The 20,889-nt window shown below is 47.5% G+C and overlaps 1 protein-coding gene across 1 annotated transcript in view; it reads right to left on the minus strand.

The window, feature by feature from the left end:
- Window positions 1–20,889, minus strand: part of COL4A6 (collagen type IV alpha 6 chain) — a gene marked incomplete at both ends in the record, with an annotated part of 281,869 nt that overhangs the window by 20,897 nt on the left and 240,083 nt on the right. Inside the window, 17 exons of the mRNA XM_082646879.1 lie at window positions 91–234; window positions 956–1,126; window positions 2,758–2,919; window positions 3,299–3,520; window positions 4,559–4,666; window positions 5,078–5,149; window positions 7,847–7,900; window positions 10,690–10,873; window positions 11,403–11,582; window positions 12,054–12,214; window positions 14,002–14,106; window positions 14,932–15,072; window positions 15,969–16,076; window positions 17,150–17,219; window positions 18,553–18,606; window positions 19,094–19,138; window positions 20,399–20,458. Coding sequence (XP_082503005.1) covers window positions 91–234; window positions 956–1,126; window positions 2,758–2,919; window positions 3,299–3,520; window positions 4,559–4,666; window positions 5,078–5,149; window positions 7,847–7,900; window positions 10,690–10,873; window positions 11,403–11,582; window positions 12,054–12,214; window positions 14,002–14,106; window positions 14,932–15,072; window positions 15,969–16,076; window positions 17,150–17,219; window positions 18,553–18,606; window positions 19,094–19,138; window positions 20,399–20,458 — 2,041 coding nt within the window. The remainder of the gene's footprint in view (window positions 1–90; window positions 235–955; window positions 1,127–2,757; window positions 2,920–3,298; window positions 3,521–4,558; window positions 4,667–5,077; window positions 5,150–7,846; window positions 7,901–10,689; window positions 10,874–11,402; window positions 11,583–12,053; window positions 12,215–14,001; window positions 14,107–14,931; window positions 15,073–15,968; window positions 16,077–17,149; window positions 17,220–18,552; window positions 18,607–19,093; window positions 19,139–20,398; window positions 20,459–20,889) is intronic.

A 20,889-nucleotide genomic window follows, 5' to 3' on the forward strand; every position in this document is an offset into this window, starting at 1 on the left:
GGTATAAGCCACAGGAATGACAAAGTTGATAAACAAGATGTACCTTGGGAAGCATGGGTGGCAATTCCAGAATTCGATTCCCCAGCTCACCTTTTTCACCAGGGCTACCAGCCTGTCCAGATGGTCCAACTCTTCCCATCGACCCAGGAATTCCCTTTAATCCACTTGCACCAGGAATACCAGGGAGACCTGGAATCCCTGGAAAACCTATCAGTCCAACAGACCCCTTCTCACCTGTTGAGAAACAAGAACTTCTATTATTATCCCTGTTTGACATATAAGAAAATGGAAGCTCAGAGACGTTAATTAACTCACCCAAAGTCACACAGCTAGGAAGCTGCAGAGAAGGGATTCAAACCCAAGCTTCTCTAACCCCAAAGCTCAAGCTCTTAGTCAATACATGTTATGCTACTTCCCTGAAGAGGGACATTGTACTAAGCACCAGAAAGGAAAGAAGAGGTGGGAACCTCTCTTATGATTTGCCAAGTTAGAGCTCATGTTTGGCACAGGAGGAATAAAAAAAGCCTATGGCCAGGAGGCAGGGAGATGAGCTCTAGCCTGGTGCTGTTGCTAACCAGTTGTGTGACCTTGGACCAGTCACTTTCCCCCGCTGCCCAACCTCTGATGTCTAGCAGGACAGTCACAGGAATTGAGAGCTATCAGGCTCTATGGTAGAAGTTGTGCAAATGAGTAACCTTGGTGTGGCTGTTCCTGTCTTGGGCTCCCTGCCCATGCTATTCAGCCCAGTGATCCACCCAGCAGGCAGGGAAGGCGAATCACCTTGGGTGGGGTTCCTCCTTTAGCACTAGCCTTGTCCAACTATCTTGCCAAAAAAGCCCTGCCCACCTCCCTCCCCATTCCCCTCTCCCAGGCAGAGAGGAGGGAGGGGGCGAGCTGGGCAGCACGGCAGCTCCTTTTTGGCCCCCATTGGTGCCTTCCTGATACCTTCACTTACCCTTCGGACCTGGCAGGCCTGGCAGTCCAGTGGCCCCTGGCAAGCCGGAGTTCCCCAGAAAGCCAATTAGCCCTGGAGATCCCGGAAGGCCTTTCAGCCCAGGCAGGCCTCTCTTTCCAGCTGATGCAGGGGGACCTATATCGCCTCTTGGACCTTTCTTTCCAGGATGTCCTGAATCAGTACAGGAGAGAACACAGGACAGCTGTCAAGTGAGACTGTCCAGATCTGGGCCGCTGCCCATTCCCATGGCTTCTGGTTGGTTGGCTTGTTGGCGTTTATAAACTGCCCTTTAACAATGGCTTAGGCAGGCTGCTAACAGGCAGAGTTCTTAGCTGGCTGAAGCATTAGCACCTACCACCCAGGGCGCCCTGCCAATGGCAACTTCTTTCAACATGGCACTGTAGATGGCGGGGGGGGGGGAGCAAACCCCTTCTGATGATAACTCTCCCCCCTTCATGAATGTGGTTCACACTTTAGCCTCTGAATGGAGCTCTGGGAAGCCAGGGTGGCAACTGGACTCTAGTTTCCTGGTACTTCCAGTTTGAATCACTCCACAATGGCTGTTTCCTGAGCCAATTGGTGAAGTAGAGGTTAAAGCCAAGCCATTGTTTCAGCCTCCCAGGGAGCCATGGATACAGGGCTGCCCTTTTAATCCCTCATGCAAGCAGTTAAGTCAGCCAGTTCCTTGGCATTAGGGTTGAAAGACCCCCTAGTGCCAAGTACTGTAGAAATCCCCAAGGCCCATCTGGTATCCTAGGTATTCTGAAACTTCTTTCACCAGGCTTTAAGTTGCTCAATGGGATTAAGCTCCTGAGCTGCTGCCAAAGTGGAATGTTCAGGTACAAAGCAAGGAAATTAAAAAACCAAAGGATTAAATGAGTGACGACAGAGGTATTTGGGCCCCCAAGGACCTAAATGAATGGCTGACTTGGCCTTCTATGGATTGAAAAGCATCAAGTAGCTGCGAGCCCCAGGATTCTAATGGGAGGCTGTGAAGGGGATTCCACAACAAGGGAAGGAAATTCAATGGGGGCCAACCCCACAGCATGAGTTCAGGGACCCCTGGCCTTGCCAGGTTATAGTGTATAGTAAGATAATTCTCCAAGAGGCCAAGCTAGTGGGAGTGTTAGTCTGTGAGCTTGTGTGCTGTTTTCTCACCTGGACAGCCTATGTGAAGACCCCAGAAACACAGAAGGACAAAGGGGATAAAAAAGATATTAGTGGCTCTGTAAAAACTCAACTTCAGTCACGTGGCTGGGAGTCGGGGCGGACAGCAGGGTGAAGAGGGGGGTGTGAGAAAAAGGCAAGCTGCAGACGGTAGGCTGGAACCAGGGGGCGTCAGGCCCCGCTGTGGAGTGAAAGACACTCTGGCCCTGGGTCCTCAGAGGCCTGCTGGCCCGAGAGGCAGGCTGCCAGCACGGTGGTCACCCTCTCCGCCTGAGCTCCTCGCCCGGCCCCAGTGAGGGCGGTGGAGAGGGGCGAGGCCCACCTGCACAAGGAGGGCAGGAAGGCAGGAGGGAGGCTGAAGCCTGAAAAGGGGGACGGAGGCCATGGGGGAGGGGCGGGGAATGAGCATACTGTGGGGTCACATTTTGGAGGCTAAACTGCAGCGATTGGTTTGGCTTGGCACTGCGAGGGCGACTTGAGAGGTTAGGAAAGTCAGTCTCCTTGTCAACTCTGACCCTGTCACACTGCTGCTACTGCCCCTCAGGGCACCGGGTTGCGGTGGGGGTGGGGGTGGGGCGGAGGGGAGGGCTTAGCTTAAGTCTGTCAAGATGGGGCTCCTCCTCCGAAGGACCTACCTGAAGTGCCTGGAAAGCCTGGTGCTCCTGGGAGCCCGGGTTTGCCCTTGATGCCGAATAGACCATCAGATCCCCGGGGGCCTGGCTGTCCTGCGCGGCCTGGTATTCCAGGGCTGCCCCGATCACCTTTGGGGCCCAGCAAGCCCGACTTCCCAAGCAAACCTAAGGAAAGGAAGGGCCAGACAATTACAGCCTGGACTGATAGCAGGGACCGATTACCAAACCAACTTCCAGCGGAAGAGCCTGCCCAGGATGTACCCCACGGGCCACTGTCTTGTCAGCTCAAGCCTTGTGGCTCATCACAGGCTCTGCAAGAAATCTGACTATGGATTATAGATACTTCTGGAATTACTAAGACAGGAGAATGGACGCAGGTGATTTAAGAAAAAGTTCCACAAAGGGAAGGACAGAACACAATGACTTTTCATTTCAAGCCCCTAATTAATCCATCACCCCAGAGTCACGCAGGTATTCATGCAAGTATAGCAGTTACTGAAAGGTTTTCTGTAGACTGTCAGATAAGTGGGGCAAAGAGAGTCACCCTTGGGTCCTGTAAGGCCAGAGTCTCCAGGAAATCCTCTGTCTCCTGGCAGTCCCTGTAGGCCTTGCTTCCCAGGAGCACCATTTTCAGCACCAATGATGTCACCAGGGGCTCCCTTGGGACCTGGGAAGCCGGGACTGCCAACTTTCCCAGGCAAGCCATCTTTTCCAGGGAGCCCAGGAAACCCAGGCAAGCCCTTCTCTCCACGAGGTCCAGGAAATCCTAAGTGTAAAGAGGCAAAAATAAAAGGCCATGGAGGTTTAGAAGTGATAGGTTTGGGGAGAGGACTCTGACACAGGTTTTTTCCCTACTACAAAAGCTAACATATTAGTAATGTGTGTCGCTTCCCTTAAAGGTCAGGAGTCTCTGGTCCTGGGAAGACTTGCCCAGTGGCAGGCACTGCCCCGTGTGCCCTGGAGGAGGTTCTAGCTCAGCGGGCAGAGCTCAGCAACCCGCTCCTGGGGAGCCTACAGTGGCCAAAGAGCACAGGTTACACCCGGGACCTCCTGTCAAAGGCCTGGTCTCTTCTGGAGTCATCTAACTCCTGCCAAGTCACGCCTCCCTCTTTCTGGGTGGCAGACGGATCTGTAGCACTGATAAGCCCAAGGGAATGTGGCCTCAGATGAGCCCCAGGCTGCAGAGCAGGCGTGGTTCTCAAACTGAGCGTGCATCAGAGTCTCCTGGGGCAGGGGTGCTTGGGAAAAGCCAGATTGCGGGGCCCACCCGCAGAGCTTCTGATCAGTAACTCTGCCAAGGGGCCAAGGCACTGCGTTACTACCAAGTTTCCAGGTGATGCTGACGCTTCTGGCCGAGGGAACAGTTTGAGAACCACTGGTGCAGTGCAGAACAATGAAGCTCAGGTTGGAATGACAGGGTGTGAGCGAAGTCTTTGAAATACGACAACTTCCCTCTCACTCATCTGAATCTCCTTCTCTGACCTTTAAGGAGTTGATCCAGGAAACTGCCATAGAACTTGCAGTCAGACCATGTGGCAGAGTCCTGGCTCTATCACTAGTGACCTTGTGATCTCAGGTGAGTCACCTTCCATAGGAGCCTCAGTTTCCTCCTCAAATGGCCGTTACTGCTCTGAGATGCCGGCATTCTATAGCTCTAAGCTCTCTTGCCTGAGTATGAAATCAAAACCGTCCCACTTACACCAGAGCACAAACCTAACTTCCTATAGTGGGTGGATGGCTACCACAATCCGAACACACACTCACACAAAAGGAGAAGCAGGTGAGGAGAAGCTCCTTTTCTTACCTGGCATTTCAGGGAGGTGAACCAATCCTGGACTTCCGGGCTCCCCTTTATTTCCATGCAATCCAGGCTGGCCTGGAGTCCCAGGGAGGCCACGGGCCCCGTTAGGGCCTGAAAACCCAAATATGAGTGGTAAGGGGAAAGGAAAGTCGGTGTGGCTAGCTATGATTTGTGACGTCCAGTCAAGAATCCTAGTCTTGGGAATTCCCTGGTGGTCCAGTGGTTAGGACTCCGTGCTTTCACTGCCGAGGGCATGGGTTCGATCCCTGGTTGGGGAACTAAGATCCCACAAGCTGCACGGTGCAGCCGAAAAACAAACAAAATTCTAAGCTCTTGGAGAATCTCTCTTATTCTCACCTCCCCACACGACCCTCTCTAGCAGCCATTCTATTTCCTCAGTCCTCAAGGCCGCCCTCTCAGAAGGAATGTGGATCCCCAAATGCTACCAGGCTATCCTCAGCTTCCTTTGGTGCATGGCCCTTACAAGTGTGCTCAGTGGCTTTTTCTGGCCTCATTCCATACCTGGGAATCCGGGAGCTCCTGGAAATCCTGATGGACCGTATGGCCCAGGAATAATACAAGGCAAGGTGATACCTGTAAATGGTAACATGTGAGCAGGTGGTGAACCCCCTGAGTTCCCCCTAGCATGCGCCTTTACTCCCATTCCATCGAATGGAACAGCTAAGTTATTCTTCCCACCCAGAAGCTGGGAGCCCATACAGAAAAATCGTAGCATCAGAAGCTCTCGGGAGTTACTCCTAGTGCAATTTCTCACAGATACGAATGCCCCTAGTGTCCAAGTCAGGACATCTCATTCTAACAAAGTTTCCTGTTGTGTAGGAAGAGCAGCAAACGGCAGTTGCCTATTCACCCTGCCTTCAGATGGAGCCCCTCCCTGGGATGCGTGCTTGGTGTTAGTTATTATTATGTCCACATCACTAGATTGGAGTGTTTGAAGCCAACACCTCTCAAGTTCAGATGACTGCTCTTTTCTTGGAATGAGGCTTTTCCCAAACCACTGGGTTCTTTTGACACGTGTTATTTGAGATCTCCTGAAACCTATTGATTGTCCTTGGTCAGATGGACCCATATGTCTGTACCAGGTAAACACTGAAGGCCACTCTCTTGGCCATGGCAGACAGTGACCCTTCCCTCAGCTCCTCATTTGAAACTGTCAACTCTGCTACTCAGGGAGAAGGGGTAGTCAATTTCACTATTCAAGACATTGAAATTGACCTGCGGAGCCGCTCCCCTGGCAAATTCTTCCTTGCTCACTCAGAGTACAAATAAAGAGTCTGTAAGATCACAGGGGGGAGGTTTAATAAGATACCAGTGACCAAATTGTTAGTTGGCTCCTTCAAATGCCATTTATAAACAACTGCTAATTAAAATCAGTCTTGCCTATTCATTAAAACAACCCCCTGAGATCTACTTTAAGCCAGAGTCCACAGTTCTAATAAACTGCTATAGCTTTTGCCTGTACGTAAAAGAAATCACCAATTGCATCTCTTAAAGATATGTATACAACCTATGATTCAGACTGCTTACTGAACTGGCTAGCATTCCTCCTCCAGTCCCGCTTCCATTTTCCAACTTCAAGGCCTGATGGCATTTTAGCCCACCTGTTCTAGTCCTAAATCAAAATTGGGAATTGAACAGTATAATGTATTGGTTAAGAGGTTGGGCTCTGAAGCCAGACGGAGCTGAGCTCGTATCGTAGTTCTGCTACTAACTAGTTGTATGAGCAAGATACTCAACCTCTCTGAGCCTCATGTGTAAAATTGGAGCTACTTACGTCATATGGTGCTTGTGAGGATTATATGGAATAGTGTTAACAGCACTAAGCACAGCGCCTGGCACCCTGGGATGTGCTCAGTGAATACCAGTGTTTTAGTATCTTACTTAAGGAGGAGTATTCAGAAGAGCCCCCGCAAGGCCATCCCCTGCATTCTACCTCAGTCAGGTGAGTGACACTACTGTGTAGCCTGGGCAGCAACTCTCTGCCTTCTAGACCTCAGGCTCCTACAGTTATATTTTCACAGGTGGGAAGATGGCCACAAGCCTGATCTTCCTCCATAGGTAGTCATACCCATCTCCATCCTGCCAGATGTTGAAATGATGGAGCTATTTTGGAGGGCTATTTCCCCACTGCGGAAACATGCTTTATGATGGATGAGATGCTATATGGGGAGAGGGCTGCCAGTCCTGTGCTCGGCTTTGGACTAGGCTGAAGAACTGCCTCGCTAGATGGTATCATGAGAGGGACCCTGCAGAAAACCCTCCTGCCCCAACTATTTCAGTAGCTGATTGACTCTAATGGGTCAAACATTGTAGTTCCATTGCTTTATGTCTTAAAAAACAAACTGGATAAAAAAATACAAATCTCTCTGGGCCAGGTCCAAACATGAAGCCATCCATCTTCAATTTATCATATGTGTTTCATAGATTCTTTTCACCTGTGATAGCCAGAGCAAAACAAAATCTTTAGAAGATGGGGCCAAGGACAGGCATCTGGAAAGGTTCCAGGGCAGGAAAAATACTTAGAAAAGGGAAGATGAGTAGAACCCAGAGGAAATCAAGGACATACTTCCCTTTGCCTCGGACCAGTCCTGTACAACACACCACATTTGTGTATTGCAAGCAGAGGGTCAAAATGGTGAGAAGGTAAGGACTTCAAGTCATACTGCTACCTGACTCTTTTACTTTACATTCCTGTCTTTTATTTTACATCCCTGAATTCCGAGCCTTCTCCCCAACAAAGCAGAAACCAGCTCTACCCTTGTTCTGTTTTATAAGTGCAACAAATGACCTAGTTATTCAGAATTTTCCCCATTAATGACAAAATTCATCTTCAGAATAAAAAAGCACCTCTGGTTATCAAGTTTCTAATATCTCAGTTGATTCTGGTTCCAATGAATAAATATCAGACATGTGTGGCTCCTTCCAGGTACCTCCCAAGGCAAGTCATGGCCTCAGTTAAGTTCATAAGTGAAGATGCTCAAGGAAGAGATCAGCCAAGCCATCAACATGCACAGTGAAGGAGCCAGCCCCTCACACAGACTGCATGCCCACTTCCTCTGTCCTCCCTCCCAGGAGAGGCGTGCTAAGGAGACTTTGCAGCGGTGTCAGCGTGAGTCTTTGCACCCCAGCCTTAGGATCACCCCTCCCCAGCCCGGGCCTCCAGTGTGGTACTCAGACCATTGTGAGTGTCTGAGATTAAGTGAGCAAAAAGGAAGGGGTGGGGTTGCCATCATTGGTGTTTGAGAACCTCTAGACCTAACTACCTCTCACCTCCCTCTGTGTCTAAGTCTCCTTGCCCAACCTTCTCCCTGCAGCAGCAGTCACCTAGACCAAACAAGTAAAGAAGAAAATTAAACCGGGACAGAAGTTCCTTGAGGCCCAAGGGAAGTCTCGTCTGTAGCCCACCGATCAAATTCCCTGTCTGGACTGAGTCGAGAAAGCTGGCATCCACACAGGATCAAGGACACAGTAGCCGCTGCAGTGATAACCAGGGTGATTGATTACTATGAGCATCTGGATCAGAGCCTCTCTGGAAACAGCCAGTTGTCTCCTTGCCCAGGATTTGTAATAGTTCACACTATTAGGTTGAAAGGCTTCTGATTACTTCATTCCCTTTCCTGGCAACGTAGCTGTCCTAGCCTGAGCCACGACCAGTTGGAGTGAGTACGTTTAGGAACAACATCTTCATCTTTCATGGCAACAGTAATGGCCATAATGCAAATGTTTAGGGCCCACAAGTTAAGTGTTTTTACAATTGTGTGGAAACAAAGCTAGGTTTGAGGAGTTATATTTGGTGGCTGTAGAGAGAAAAAGAAAGCTAATGCTCTTAATTGAAGTAACTTTTTGGAAAGTCTTGGTACTGCAACAAGAACATTTTCTGCATAAGGCATCTCCCAGGCTATAGCTTTCTAGATCACTAGTTTCCTGAGAACTTTCTGGGTCCAGGGATAGTGAAGTTTGGGACAGAAATGTTCCTGTGGGCTTCCTTCTGTTTCCAAGCAGTTGGAATGTTGATAATATCCAGATTTGAGCATATCTAAGTTTACAGGCACCATGTTAATATAACGCAGTTTAAAACCTAGTTGCCTGCAAAATGGGTTGAACTAGAACGAAGACCCGATTGGCGGAGGGGCGGTGGAATGACCATGAATAATGTCTCTGGGAACAGAGCTGGAAGCAAAGCTATAGCTGACACCAGGACTTCCAAAAGGCCGAATGGTTTTGTTTGACACAATTCCTCACAGCCTTAATGGGGATACTGACTTGGACTGAAATACTGACTTGGGTTTAAGAATCCTGAATCACCAATTTTTAACTTGTACTGTAATCCTTATTAGACCAATTCACAAAAGTACATTTTAAAAGAAATAAATTTTTACAAGACCTGGTATCTGTCTTCTTTTTTTGTAATTCTTCAAGGTGACGAGGTGGAAAGAGGAGAAATAGGTCTAAGAAAAAGCTCCTTGGTTATGGAAAAGGCCCTTTCCTCTGTAAATGTATATTAGTCTCCTGTGGAACACTGCACTATACTAGGCAGGTTGAGAAACACTGAAAAGGATTACTCACCTTCCTTAGTATCCAGAGGCTTGCAATGCATTTGGAAAAAGTAAAAGCATTAATGGAAGGAAATATGTAATCTAACTGGCAAAGACATACCATAGGGGTCATGAGAAAGCTTAGTGGAAGAATTAGGGCCTATATCGAAGCCTGAAAGTTGGATGGGATGTGAGTACATAGAGAAAAGGAGGAGTATTCAAGAAAAAGGCAACATGGGCAAAATCGTGGAGTTAGAAATGAATATATTGTTTATGGGGACAGTGAAAGGTACAGTTGTCTTAGTGTTTTGTTTTGTTTTAATCATGAAGAGTATGAGATAAAGTCAGGTTAGAAAGGTTGGTTGTGTCCATGTTTGGAGACTTCTGAATTCTAGACTGAGGAGTTTCAACATTATCCTCTATTTAGTAGAGAACATTTGTGGCTTTGGACTAGGGGAGTAACATGATGGAATCAGCTCTTTACAGATTATTAAATTGGCAGCAGTGTTCATAGTGGAATTGAGTGGGGAAAGTCTAGAGGTAGGAAATGAAAAACTACTTAGGAAGTTGTCATTCTTCCATCCATCCATCCATCTATTCATCCATCCATCCATCTATCTATTCATCCATCCATCCATCTATTCCAACAAGCATATAGGTGTTAGCTAGGCATGAGATAATGAGCTTAATACCAAGAAGAAGAAGGGACAAAGATAAGAGGCATTGCAAATGAAGAATATGAGATGAATTTCAAGTTTTCAAACTTCAGACGACTACAGGAAGTGTGGTACCACTAATGGGAACATAGAAGTTGTGGAAACGTAGAAGTTAGGATGGAGAACTGTTCTAGCTGTATGCAAGAAGGCAAGTTAATAGCATAGTACCTTGATCTATAAGCAGGGCTGTCACTCATTATGATTACTAAAATTCAAGTAGAAAGAGAAGTTATAGACGCAAGAGGGAAGAGATATGGGAACATATGTATATGTATAACTGATTCACTTTGTTATAAAGCAGAAACTAACACACCATTGTAAAGTAATTATACCCCAATAAAGATGTTAAAAAAAAAAAGAAAAAGAAAGAGAAGTTATATAAATGGGAGGGATTTAAGGTATGAAATGGAGATCAGACTAGACAGAACTAGGGTCTCTTCTCAATCTGAGATCTCATGAATTAAGGAAAGGTTCTTCCCTACTGATGATATTACCATACAACTTAGAGGATACCTTTCTTGTCCAATTTCCACTCATTCCTTCCATGGCACTTGTAATAAATGGTCATCCAGCTTCTGCTTGAAATCTTCCAGGGATTATGAGCTCATAACCTCCCAAGGCCATTCTGTTATACTTTCAGACTGCTCTGTTAGGAAGTTTTTCACTTAGTAGGGCTGAAATCTATATTGTTCTGTGTAACTGTACCACAGTATGATCCTTTTTCCACATGAAAACCCTCAAGAGGATTGAAAGTAGTGATTCCAGTTGGCCTTCTTATGACACATTCCACGCATCTGGGTCATATCTACCCTCAAGGAGTCAGTTTTCCAAGCCCAAAGCCATCTGATATTCCCTGACTCACCTGGAATCCCAGGGGGGCCTGGTTGCCCTGGGAATCCATCTACTCCTTTATCTCCAGGAAGCCCACGAGGTCCAGAAGATCCTGGTAGCCCAATTCCTGGGGGGCCAATTGGACCAGTGCGGCCTTTTTCACCAGGAAGTCCTGGTAACCCCTTTTCACCTGGGAAGCCCTGTCCACCATCACCCTAGACAACACATAGGAAAGGATGAATCATTACTTAAGAGACTTATCTGGAGAGCCCTCTGACCATAGGAAGGAAACACCTAACCAGTATGAGCAGGGCTTTATTTTTTGGTTAAAATTCTCTGTCACTCTAGTTTTCCAATCAATTCTTCTGAGTCGAGTTAATAGGAATGAAGCTTGTCAACCCTGAGTGATCTGATAATGCAAAAGGTTCTAGATTGGTGTGGGTGAGGGGAAAGGACAACTCTGGTGGGGGGGGGGTCATAGAAAGCAGCTGGATTACTTGCAATGGAAAGCTCCTCAGAAGCTGAAACATTTTAAGTGATGTGGTCAGTTGTCACTAGCGTTTATCAAGTGAGCCAATGACCCATTCTGAGAAACAGATTCCTATTTCACAGAAAGGAAAAGCACAGAGACAAAAGTGTCAGTGGCAGAGGCAGGAAGTAGCCATCAGCTACTCCCCACCCGCCCACCTGCCAAGTCAGGTGTGAGGATTTACAGCACTATTTACCCAGGAACAATCGACTTACCTGAAAGCCCGGCAGGCCTGGTAAACCTGGTACTCCGTCCTTGCCTGGGGCTCCTGTCTCACCAGGGAGCCCCTGGAGACCAGGATCACCCTGATCTCCTGGCATCCCTGATCCTGTACTGAGAGTCGCTTCCCCTTTCTTTCCTTTGGGGCCTTCCAGACCTCGAGGCCCAAATACACCCTGACAAAAAGACAGAAGGGAATGATGAGGAGACGCAGACTTCATAGGATTCTGGCGCCTCGCATAGGTCTGACCTAAAACAGGTCCGTGGGTACATTATGGCACAGTTCTGGACACTGGATTATGTCGTCATCTTGGATTATAATTGCCCATTTATTTCCTTACCCTTTCTAAATTTTGAAATCTTTGAGGATGGGAACCTTGTGTTCAGGGCCTGGCACAGTTCTAGGCAAATGTAAATAATTTTGTGGAAGGAAGGGAGGGAGGAAGGGAGGGAACATAGGTAGGTTAAAGCAGAAAGGGACTTTCAAGATACCTAGATAGACTTCTTCATATTATGGATCAAAACCTTGAAGGTCTGCTTCATCCCCATCTTTCTTTTATGTGTTTTAGGAAAGTGATTGGTGAGGAGTGAGGGGCATTTAAAAGCTCCCATTTGCTCCCTCAGGGCCAAAGTTTGGTAAGACTTACTGGATCCCCTGATGGGCCCTGTGCACCCCCAAAGCCTGGATCTCCTCTTGCTCCTTTCAGGCCCGGAAGGCCCAGGAGACCTGGTGGTCCAGGTAGGCCTGGCCCCCCAGGTGGTCCAATGTTTGGGACACCACCATCACAAGCACAAAAACCAGAGTCCCCTGGAGGAAAAAAAAAGACAACATTAATCTAAGTGGGCCATCTTTCCAAGAAGAAGGAAGACCTGCCAGCGGTAATTCGTGACCTGAACAGCTCCATGGAGGAAATCAGAAGGCCTGCGGAGAACAGACTCGAATGAACTAGGTTCACTTTCCATCAAAGTACATCTGTGCTAGTGATTTGGATTTCAGTCTTCTGGGGTGGAGCCCAGCCATCAGTGAGTCTAATGTGCAGCCAGAGTTGAGAACCACTGACCTACACTAACCAACTGAGAGTCCGGAATCCAAGCCACTTGAACATACTATTCACCAGAATGTCTTTCCCCTGTCTTTTGTACACAGAGACAAATGCCCAATAAATCGATGACAGAGATTTCAGCAAAGCATCTTTGAAGAGATAGCAAGGAGTCACTAGCACTATAGCCCAGCCACTTATACCTTCCATGCTTCTGGTCTAGGAAATGAGACTTTGGATCAACAGAGGTGACTCTGAGTTTCCCTAAGATCCTGAAGGGCCTCTTCCTACCTTTAGAAAAGCGATAATCCCTGAAACTCTGAAAGAACAGCCTGTTCTCCAAATAATCATTTCTCGAGTGTGATCCATGACCTCCTGCCTGAGTCACCTGGGATGCTTGCTTATAAGGCAGCTTGCTGGGCCTCACCCCAGGTCCAATCAGTCAGACTCTCAGGCGGCCAGGTCCAAGAATCTAATTGGTAGTAATTTCCCCTAGGTGATTCTCATGTCCAGTGAATCACCTGAGAATCACTATCACTATTCCAGACTTAGAGAGAGAGAGAGAGAGAGAGAGAGAGAGAGAGAGAGAGAGAGGGAGAGAGAAAAACCTTCTGGTCCCATGGGAATATAGGAGGGGAGGCATCAGAGTTGGCCCTGTTTTTAAGTATGAGAATGGTATCAAGAAGCACACTAGCTCTGCAGTGAGTCAGGGAAGGGCCAAAGTTGACATCCTAGGTCGAGACTTGAAATTTAATATCCTTTGCCCTCAACCATCTTCCCTGGATCTAAAAATTAGAGATGGGGCTTTCAAAAATTTCTGAACTAGCTCCTATACTTAGGTAGTGCCATTTTATGACAGGGCAATGAGAAAGGAGAGGAGTGAGTTAAAACCTTTCTGTTTGAGGTCGAGGAGAGCTGTAAATTCCTTGAGAGAACAGGAGAGATCTCAGGTACCTGAAACCCCCAGGTATACCCAAACCTCTCTTCAGCCAGTACTTTCACCTCTTCCTCCACCCTGCCCTGGGCTGGAACTATAATGAAGTGATTTATTTGCACTTTAGCATCTGCCCCTCAGAGTATGAAATGGAGGAATGACCCAAAGACAACAGAAAGATGGAAAGTGCAAGGCAGCCGAAGGCTGGGGCAATCAATCAATCCTTCAGTCAATCTGTGGGGATCGGAGTTGTTTTCCTGGAGCCAGTTGGCTTTTTCAGAGTTCCAGGTCTTGACCTCTCCTTCAGGCTGAAGGTAATCATAAGTAACTTCCTGCCTTGGCCTTGCAAACTGAGAGGGGCTGCAGAATGTGCAGAGTAGCTTCTGCAGGTGGAGGGGGCAGGTAGAGTAGCCTGGGGGCCACTTTGTCCTGTGTGACCTCGACCGCCAGCCTCAGTCTTACAGCTCCAAATATAGCACTTCCAACAGTCGTATAATCACATTCCCACGCAAGATCCAGGATTCGTCCTGTTCAGGTTCCCAAGGCTGTTAGTTTGCTTCTTCCCAGAGGGCCTTCTCCAGGGAGTTTGGGGAACAAAGAAACCTAAGGGGACAAAATCACCTTTGATTCCTTTGAGGCCTGGGTTTCCTTTTGGACCTCGTTCTCCTCGGAGACCAGGCAACCCTGGCTCTGTGCTCTGTAGAGTTCCCGTCTCAAATGCTGGACCTTTAGGGAAAAAAAACATAAAAGATTGGCAACTTACAGGAGCCTGGGCTCATGTGACTCAGCATAGCAGCTCAGTCACCAAGGGTCCTTGAGCCCCAACCACCAGAGCAGAGACACCCTTCCCCCCAAAAATCCAAGACAAGGACCCAAAGTCTGTAGCAAGTCCAAACTCTGTTGGCTCAATTCTCTCTACTACTACTACTTATAGGATGTCTACTATGTTCTAGGCACTGGACTAGACACTGGGGATATGGGAATAACCGAGGCAGCTTCAGCAACTCAGCAGTCCCCATGTCTATCCCAGGAAGTCCTCTTAGGACAAAAGAGGAGATGGGTACAAGCTGCAGTGGTCAGGGGTTGCAGGTTACAAAGAAACATGCGGGGCATATTTCTAGCCTTTTTCTTAGAATCTAGAATCTCATACTCAGGTAGATGACCTAAGGAGAATAAGCCCTGTGGAGGCTTTTAGCAGCCACTTTGAGGATCCAGGCTTGGTTTCCCATTTCTTGGACTCTCAGCCTGCCCCGCTGGAGCCCTGAGGACCAGGGAAAGCTTGAAAGAGCCAATGCTGCTCCTTCAGGAGCTGCAAGACCACAGGCCTAGGGGCTGAGAACAGTGAAGGGGGAAAGGGAATGACTACGAAGTCAGAAGGCATTAGGTAGTGTCTGATCATCGAGATGGCCCTCACTTGCCTATTCCTTGGTGAACACTCTGATCGCTGTGGTCCCTAACCTGTGAGATGCTCCCTCCCTCAAAAATCAGGACTGTTCTGCAATCTGGATCACACCTGGATCTCAAGACCAAAGAGAGAAACACACAACTTACCGGGTAGGCCTGGTAGGCCTGGTAGGCCTGGCAAACCATCTCTGCCAGGGAGGCCAGCTGCCCCAGTTGTGGTGTGGCCGGGGTTTCCTTGGTCCCCCTTCAGGCCTGGAACTCCCTGGAGCCCTAGAGTACCGGGGCCACCTGGAAGGAGAAGCCCACACAAAAATGCTCATCACATCATCCTCCTCTTCAGGGGATTCCAATCAGTGCCGATGTTAGACACTAGCTCCGAGGGAGAATTTGGGAAAGCATTTGCCCTTCTCCTGCAGCTGAGTTAGAAGGGTCCCTAGGAATCAGCTAGCCTAACCTCTTGGGAAATGGAGGCCCAAAGACGTACAGAAACATGGTCAGGGGTGCAGAACTTCTAAGTGGCACCTGAGAGGGAAACCTGGGTCTCCAGCCTCCCATTTCTAGATTTTTTCCACCTTGGTGCTGAGATCAGCTGTACCTCCTCCAAGGGGCCGTTTTAAAAGCACAGGTATCCTTACAGAGGCCCATCTCCAGAGAATTTAGAAACTGCTGTCTTTAAAAGTAATGTCTGAGGCTTTATATTTGGAACATCACTGCCTCCCAGACGCTGGCATGCCCTTTCTCTGTTTACTACTATAGAGTGACATATGGGCGTGTTCCTCCAATGACTGTGTCAAGGATGTCGTCCACAGGATCCTGGGTTAAGCACAGAGTGAAGGGCTGGGTACAAACTTTCGTCTGGGCTTCTGTTAGCTCCTTCTGGCAAGCATCAACTGGGATGGCACATGAACAGAAGGGTGACAGGGCTCTGGCAGGCCAACCCAGGCCCCCTCGTTGATGGTCTGGGATTGCCTATCTAGCTATGGTACATTACTGAGGTCAAAGGAAAGCTGCTTCCCCAGGCCCTATTCTCATATACATTGGCCTTGGGCTTGCAGCAGGGAGCCTACTGACTATAGTCTACCTTTCTTCTGACTTTGGCTGGGTATGTACCCAGACCAGAGTATAGAAGGGGATGCTGAGCACCAGAGTGGAGATCTGTGCATGGGGTGGGTTAGTTTGTTTACCTGGTAAAGCTGGTAATCCAGGGGCACCAGGAGGGCCAGGCAGGCCCTGGATGCCTTCATCTCCTTTAAGGCCTGGGAGGCCTGGCATACCGGGGTCTCCAGGATAACCTGGTGTTGCAACAACAACAACAAAAGCAGTAAGCAAACCGAAGGGAGGCCCACAAATGCCACAAAATGCCTCAAAAGAGTTGCAAGGAGATGTCCTCAGGTTAGAAGCACCTCTCTTGCCCTTCACAGGTCTCCCAGATGCTAATGCTCTCATGTGACAATGGGCCTATTTGAGCTAACGCTCTCCTACTGTTCAGTACTGGTCTGGCCAGGGCTTACCTCCCATGGTAAGATCTGATAAGTACTAGGAAGGTTCTTCTACTACTAGTAATCTTTTGTCATGCCTCAAATCTCTGCCGTTTGGGTTAAGGTGTCGAAGCCTACTCTTCATGGTATACACAGGTTTCTTGAGCGTGGAACACAGGAAGCCACTGTCAACCATTAACACCTCAGCTTTAATGAGCTTACCAGACAGGGCACAGGCCTGAGAGGATGTGAGAAGGAAGTTAGGAGACCCAGATGGAAGAGGCACTATAGGAGAAGCCTTTGGTCAAGCGAGAAGTAGCTGGAGACACTGACATCTAGATCTCCAGAGAAGGCGAAGGGAAGAGTTGGGCACACACAGTAACTAGAACAAGGAGAGGTGAAGGCAAACTTCCAAAGTGTCACACTATTGAGGGCTGTCCTAACCGAAAGATACTTGCTCCCCTAACCAAAGATACTTTTCCACTTCCTGTGAAATTGTCAAGCTCGAGCACGCGTGGGATCACGTACATGAGACCCTGTGTGTCCCAGAGTATCAGGCTGAAGTTAGCCTAGCTGGGAGGGTATGAATCCTTCTCTAAGCATCACTAGGAGAACGATTTTTAGCAAATCCAGACCCAGGCCAACGCAAATCCAGACCCAGTCTTGGTGGACCCAACACAAACATGGAGTATGGGGCTTGGCTTCTTTGCCTAAGACATTGGAGTTAGATTCATTTCCCAAGTTTAGGATCCATGAGTGGCCCTTGTGGGGATCGGGTTTAGCAGCAATCCAGTGGCTGACAAAGTATCCTCTTAGCAATTACAGGGGATATAGAAGTCAACTTCCTATCTTTTTTTTTTTCCACTCCAATCAATGAAAAGTTGCACCTGAGATCACAGCACCATCTGTATCGATGAAAACGTCTGGGCCTGGCAGGCCAATGTCACCCTTTTCACCCTGCAAAGATTAAATACATTAAACACAAATATTTCTGTGACCTCATCACATAAGATTTATGTTCCCTCAAAACCATTCCCTGGGACAATGGAAGGTTCCTCCTTCTGTAACCCCCGATTTCCAGGGCCAAACAATCCATAGGTTAACTTCAAAGTCCAATAAATTTAAGATGAAGGTGACACAAGGCAGCCCAGAGGCCTGACACTCAACTGAGAACCTGTCAAGGACAAGGGATCCCAATTTTATCTTGCAACCTGACTCCAAGACAATCTGCTTCTGGGCCTGGGAAACATATCGCAGGAATAGAAAATATGGCTACACCCAAGAGGTGCTAAGGAGGGAACAGAGTTTTAATTTTTTCATTGCGGAGCACAGGCTCCAGACGCGCAGGCTCAGCGGCCATGGCTCATGGGCCCAGCCACTCCGCGGCATGTGGGATCTTCCCGGACCGCGGCACGAACCCGTGTTCCCTGCATCGGCAAGTGGACTCTCAACCACTGCGCCACCAGGGAAGCCCGAGTTTTAACTTTTATTTCCCACTTTCAGCAGGCTTGGGACTCTGCTACTGTCACGGCCCTTGTTAGTGGGTGATGTCAGGCAGAGGAAGTCAAAAGAGTCCTAATTCTCTCAAAAGGGAGACTCAGGTACCAGAATCAGACAGAGTGGCACAACCAGGCTTGGGAGGTAGGAGCTGTCTGCCCCAGGTGCAGGCAATAAGGGGATGCATTGCTTGAGAGAATTTAAAAACGATAACAAAACCCAAAAGTTGGCAATTCTAAACAATGTCAATAATAAAATATTTCTCCCTGTAGGGATGGATTTGCTTGTACGCATTTCGTGTGAAAAGGGTGACATCTAAAATGTCAAAATACTAAAAAATACTCCATTTCATCATATAGGCATTTGCTATGATCTGAATGTTTGTGTCTCCCAAAAATTCACGTTGAAAACCTAATGCCCAAGGTGATGAGGATATTAGGAGGTGAGGTCTTTGGGAGGTGATTAGGTCATGAGGGCAGAGCTCCCACCATTGTTAGTGCCCTTATAAAAGAGGCCCAAGAGAGCTAGCCTGCCCCTTCCACCATGTGAGGACACAGCAAGAAGTAGGCAGTTTGCAAGCCGGAGGAGGATCTTCACCAGAACCTAACCATACTGGCCCCCTGATCTCAGACTTCCAGCCTCCAGAACTATGAGAAATAAATTTCTCTTTTTTATAAGCTACCCAGTCTGTGATATTTTGTGATAGCAGCCCAAATGGACTAAACAGCATTTATACTAATTCTTCACCCTTCCATCTCCTCAATCCTGGATTTTCACTTCCTAAAAACATTACCTTAATTCCTGGGAATCCATTAAGCCCGGGGAAACCTGAAGACCCCTTCTTGCCCTGTGACAGAAACATAGTTACAACTGAATTGAATGTCTAAGAGCACAAGAGGGGCTGGTTTTTGGATTAGGCCAGGGCAAATGGCACAGGGATTTTGGCCGGCATTCCAGGATATATATGGATCATACCTGACTCTGGAAGCCGTAAAATGTTCCAGAAGGCAATATGGCGCTTAGGTAGCCAACTTGCATGTTAGGAGGTACAAGGGCCACAAGGCTAGAGACGAATACAAGCAGGCTGGCTTTGCTAGGCCCTGATAACATGTTAAAGGAGTACTACTTCATCATAGGACTGAACACTGGACACTCATCTTCTTGGGTAAAAACAAAAGAAGTGAGTGGCTGAGATTCTATCAAACAAAGAGAGGCGGACAATTTGAATTGTAAGCAGTGTTTCCCTTTGCATTGATGGTCATGTTAAGTAAAGCAAGAGGGCCTTCTGATTTGGATTTTATACACTGAGGCTTTAATGATATTAACCAAAATACCTGACTCCCTGGAGGGCCTTGGACTCCTTCTAAACCCGTGGGACCCTGTAAAGAGAATAGAGGTACCTTAGAAAGATTAATAGCCCATACTAGACAAAGCAACTAGACTTACATAACAAAGCTCTCCAACTGAGATCAGGATTTAGCAGCTCCTAAAACCAGGTAAGAGAATGTTCCTAGACGTGCCTTAATGACTTCTTTCTAAGCACTAATCCATCAGGCTGAATAGGCACACAGGGAAATTTTAAAGAGCTAAATAAATGGAAACATTTTAAGTACTATGTGGAATTGGGTAGAAGGGCTGGGTGGTATTATACTTAGTCTGCATTAGTTCCAAGTCATGAGATTTTTAAATAGATTGTGGGAGGGCCTCTTGTCTCTCTCCCCCAATGCATTTTTTGTTGGTGATTTTGTGTTTTCAAGACAGGGGAGTAGAGGAAAGTGGAGAAGGAAATGGCAGGGTAATGGGTGAACATTGCAGAATACTCAAAAGACTCTTGACAAACTTCATGACCAAGCTAAAAAGACAATTAATTCTCTGAAGTGTTACTTCTTTAAGGCTAAGGTTGGCCAATTACTAACAACGTTAAGACCTAAGTGCCTGAAGCTAGGAATCAGAGAGGCTAACAGTTATTTCTCCACTTGAAGTGAGATTATTATTGGAAACTGTTGACTCCAAACATTACTCACTATGTTCTAGAACTTCCCAGGTTTGTTTCTGTCCTATAAAAATTGCACTTGGTCCTCTTTCTTCCATTCCTGCAAACTGCCCCTACCCCACCTTCCCTCAGGATAGAATGGAATGAAAGTAAGACATGTCATTCTTTAGCCCAGAAGATAATTATAGTTGAGGACAAGGAGAGTAAACGGGCTGAGGAACCACCTGGTGTAGGGAGTACAGTAAGTCCCCTACATGCGAACGAGTTCCATTCCAAGAGTGCATTTTTAAGTCCGGTTTGTTCGTAAGTCCAACAAAGTTAGCCTAGATACCCAACTAACACAATTGGCTATATAGTACTGTACTGTAATAGGTTTATAATACGTTTGCATCTTTGAAAGGTTCACAACTTGAAGGTTCGTATGTAGGGGACTTACTGTACCTCATTCCTTATTCAAAGGAGCCACTAAGTCAAGGGAATGTGGCAGAAGGGAGAGGAAGAGGTCTTAGGGACCTGCCCAAGGGTTGAGAAAGAGAAACAAGAGAAGCTTAGGAGGCCATCAAGTTACATAACAGAGATGCAAACGGAAAACAAAAGGGACCGGGTGACTTGACAGATCCAGGCAAGCAAAATTCCAGGTTCGTACCCTAGGTCCCGGCAAACCAGGGATTCCCTTTTCTCCTTTTTCTCCAGCAATTCCAAAACCCTAAAGGAAAAAGAGACCACAGATTATAACATTCATTTCCTCACAGGTCTCCTGGCTCCATCCAAAGCAAGGTGGTAATTTCCAATCAGCTCCACTGTCCCACTGGGGAAGCTCAACCATGCTGAGCGTCTCGTCACCGCCTGAGAAACACATAGGCCTTGAAGATAATTTGAACCATTCATTAAAGGCTTCTTTTTGGTTCTAGAAGTAATGTCTTCTCCCCAAAAAACTATTACAAGTATTTATGGAAACACGAACTAACAGCATAGAAATAATGACAGATCTAAGCTCATTGATTTTACAGATGCGGAAACTAACACTCAGAAGGGCCAAGCATCTTGCATGGGTTAGAGAGTCAATGAGACAGTCAGGGCGTTAGCTTCCATTCCAGGGCCCTTTCCAAGAGAACAGGCTGCTTCCCACCATCTAGG

This window comes from Grampus griseus (genome assembly GCF_964374135.1).
Source record: "Grampus griseus genome assembly, chromosome: X".
Lineage (NCBI taxonomy): Eukaryota > Metazoa > Chordata > Mammalia > Artiodactyla > Delphinidae > Grampus > Grampus griseus.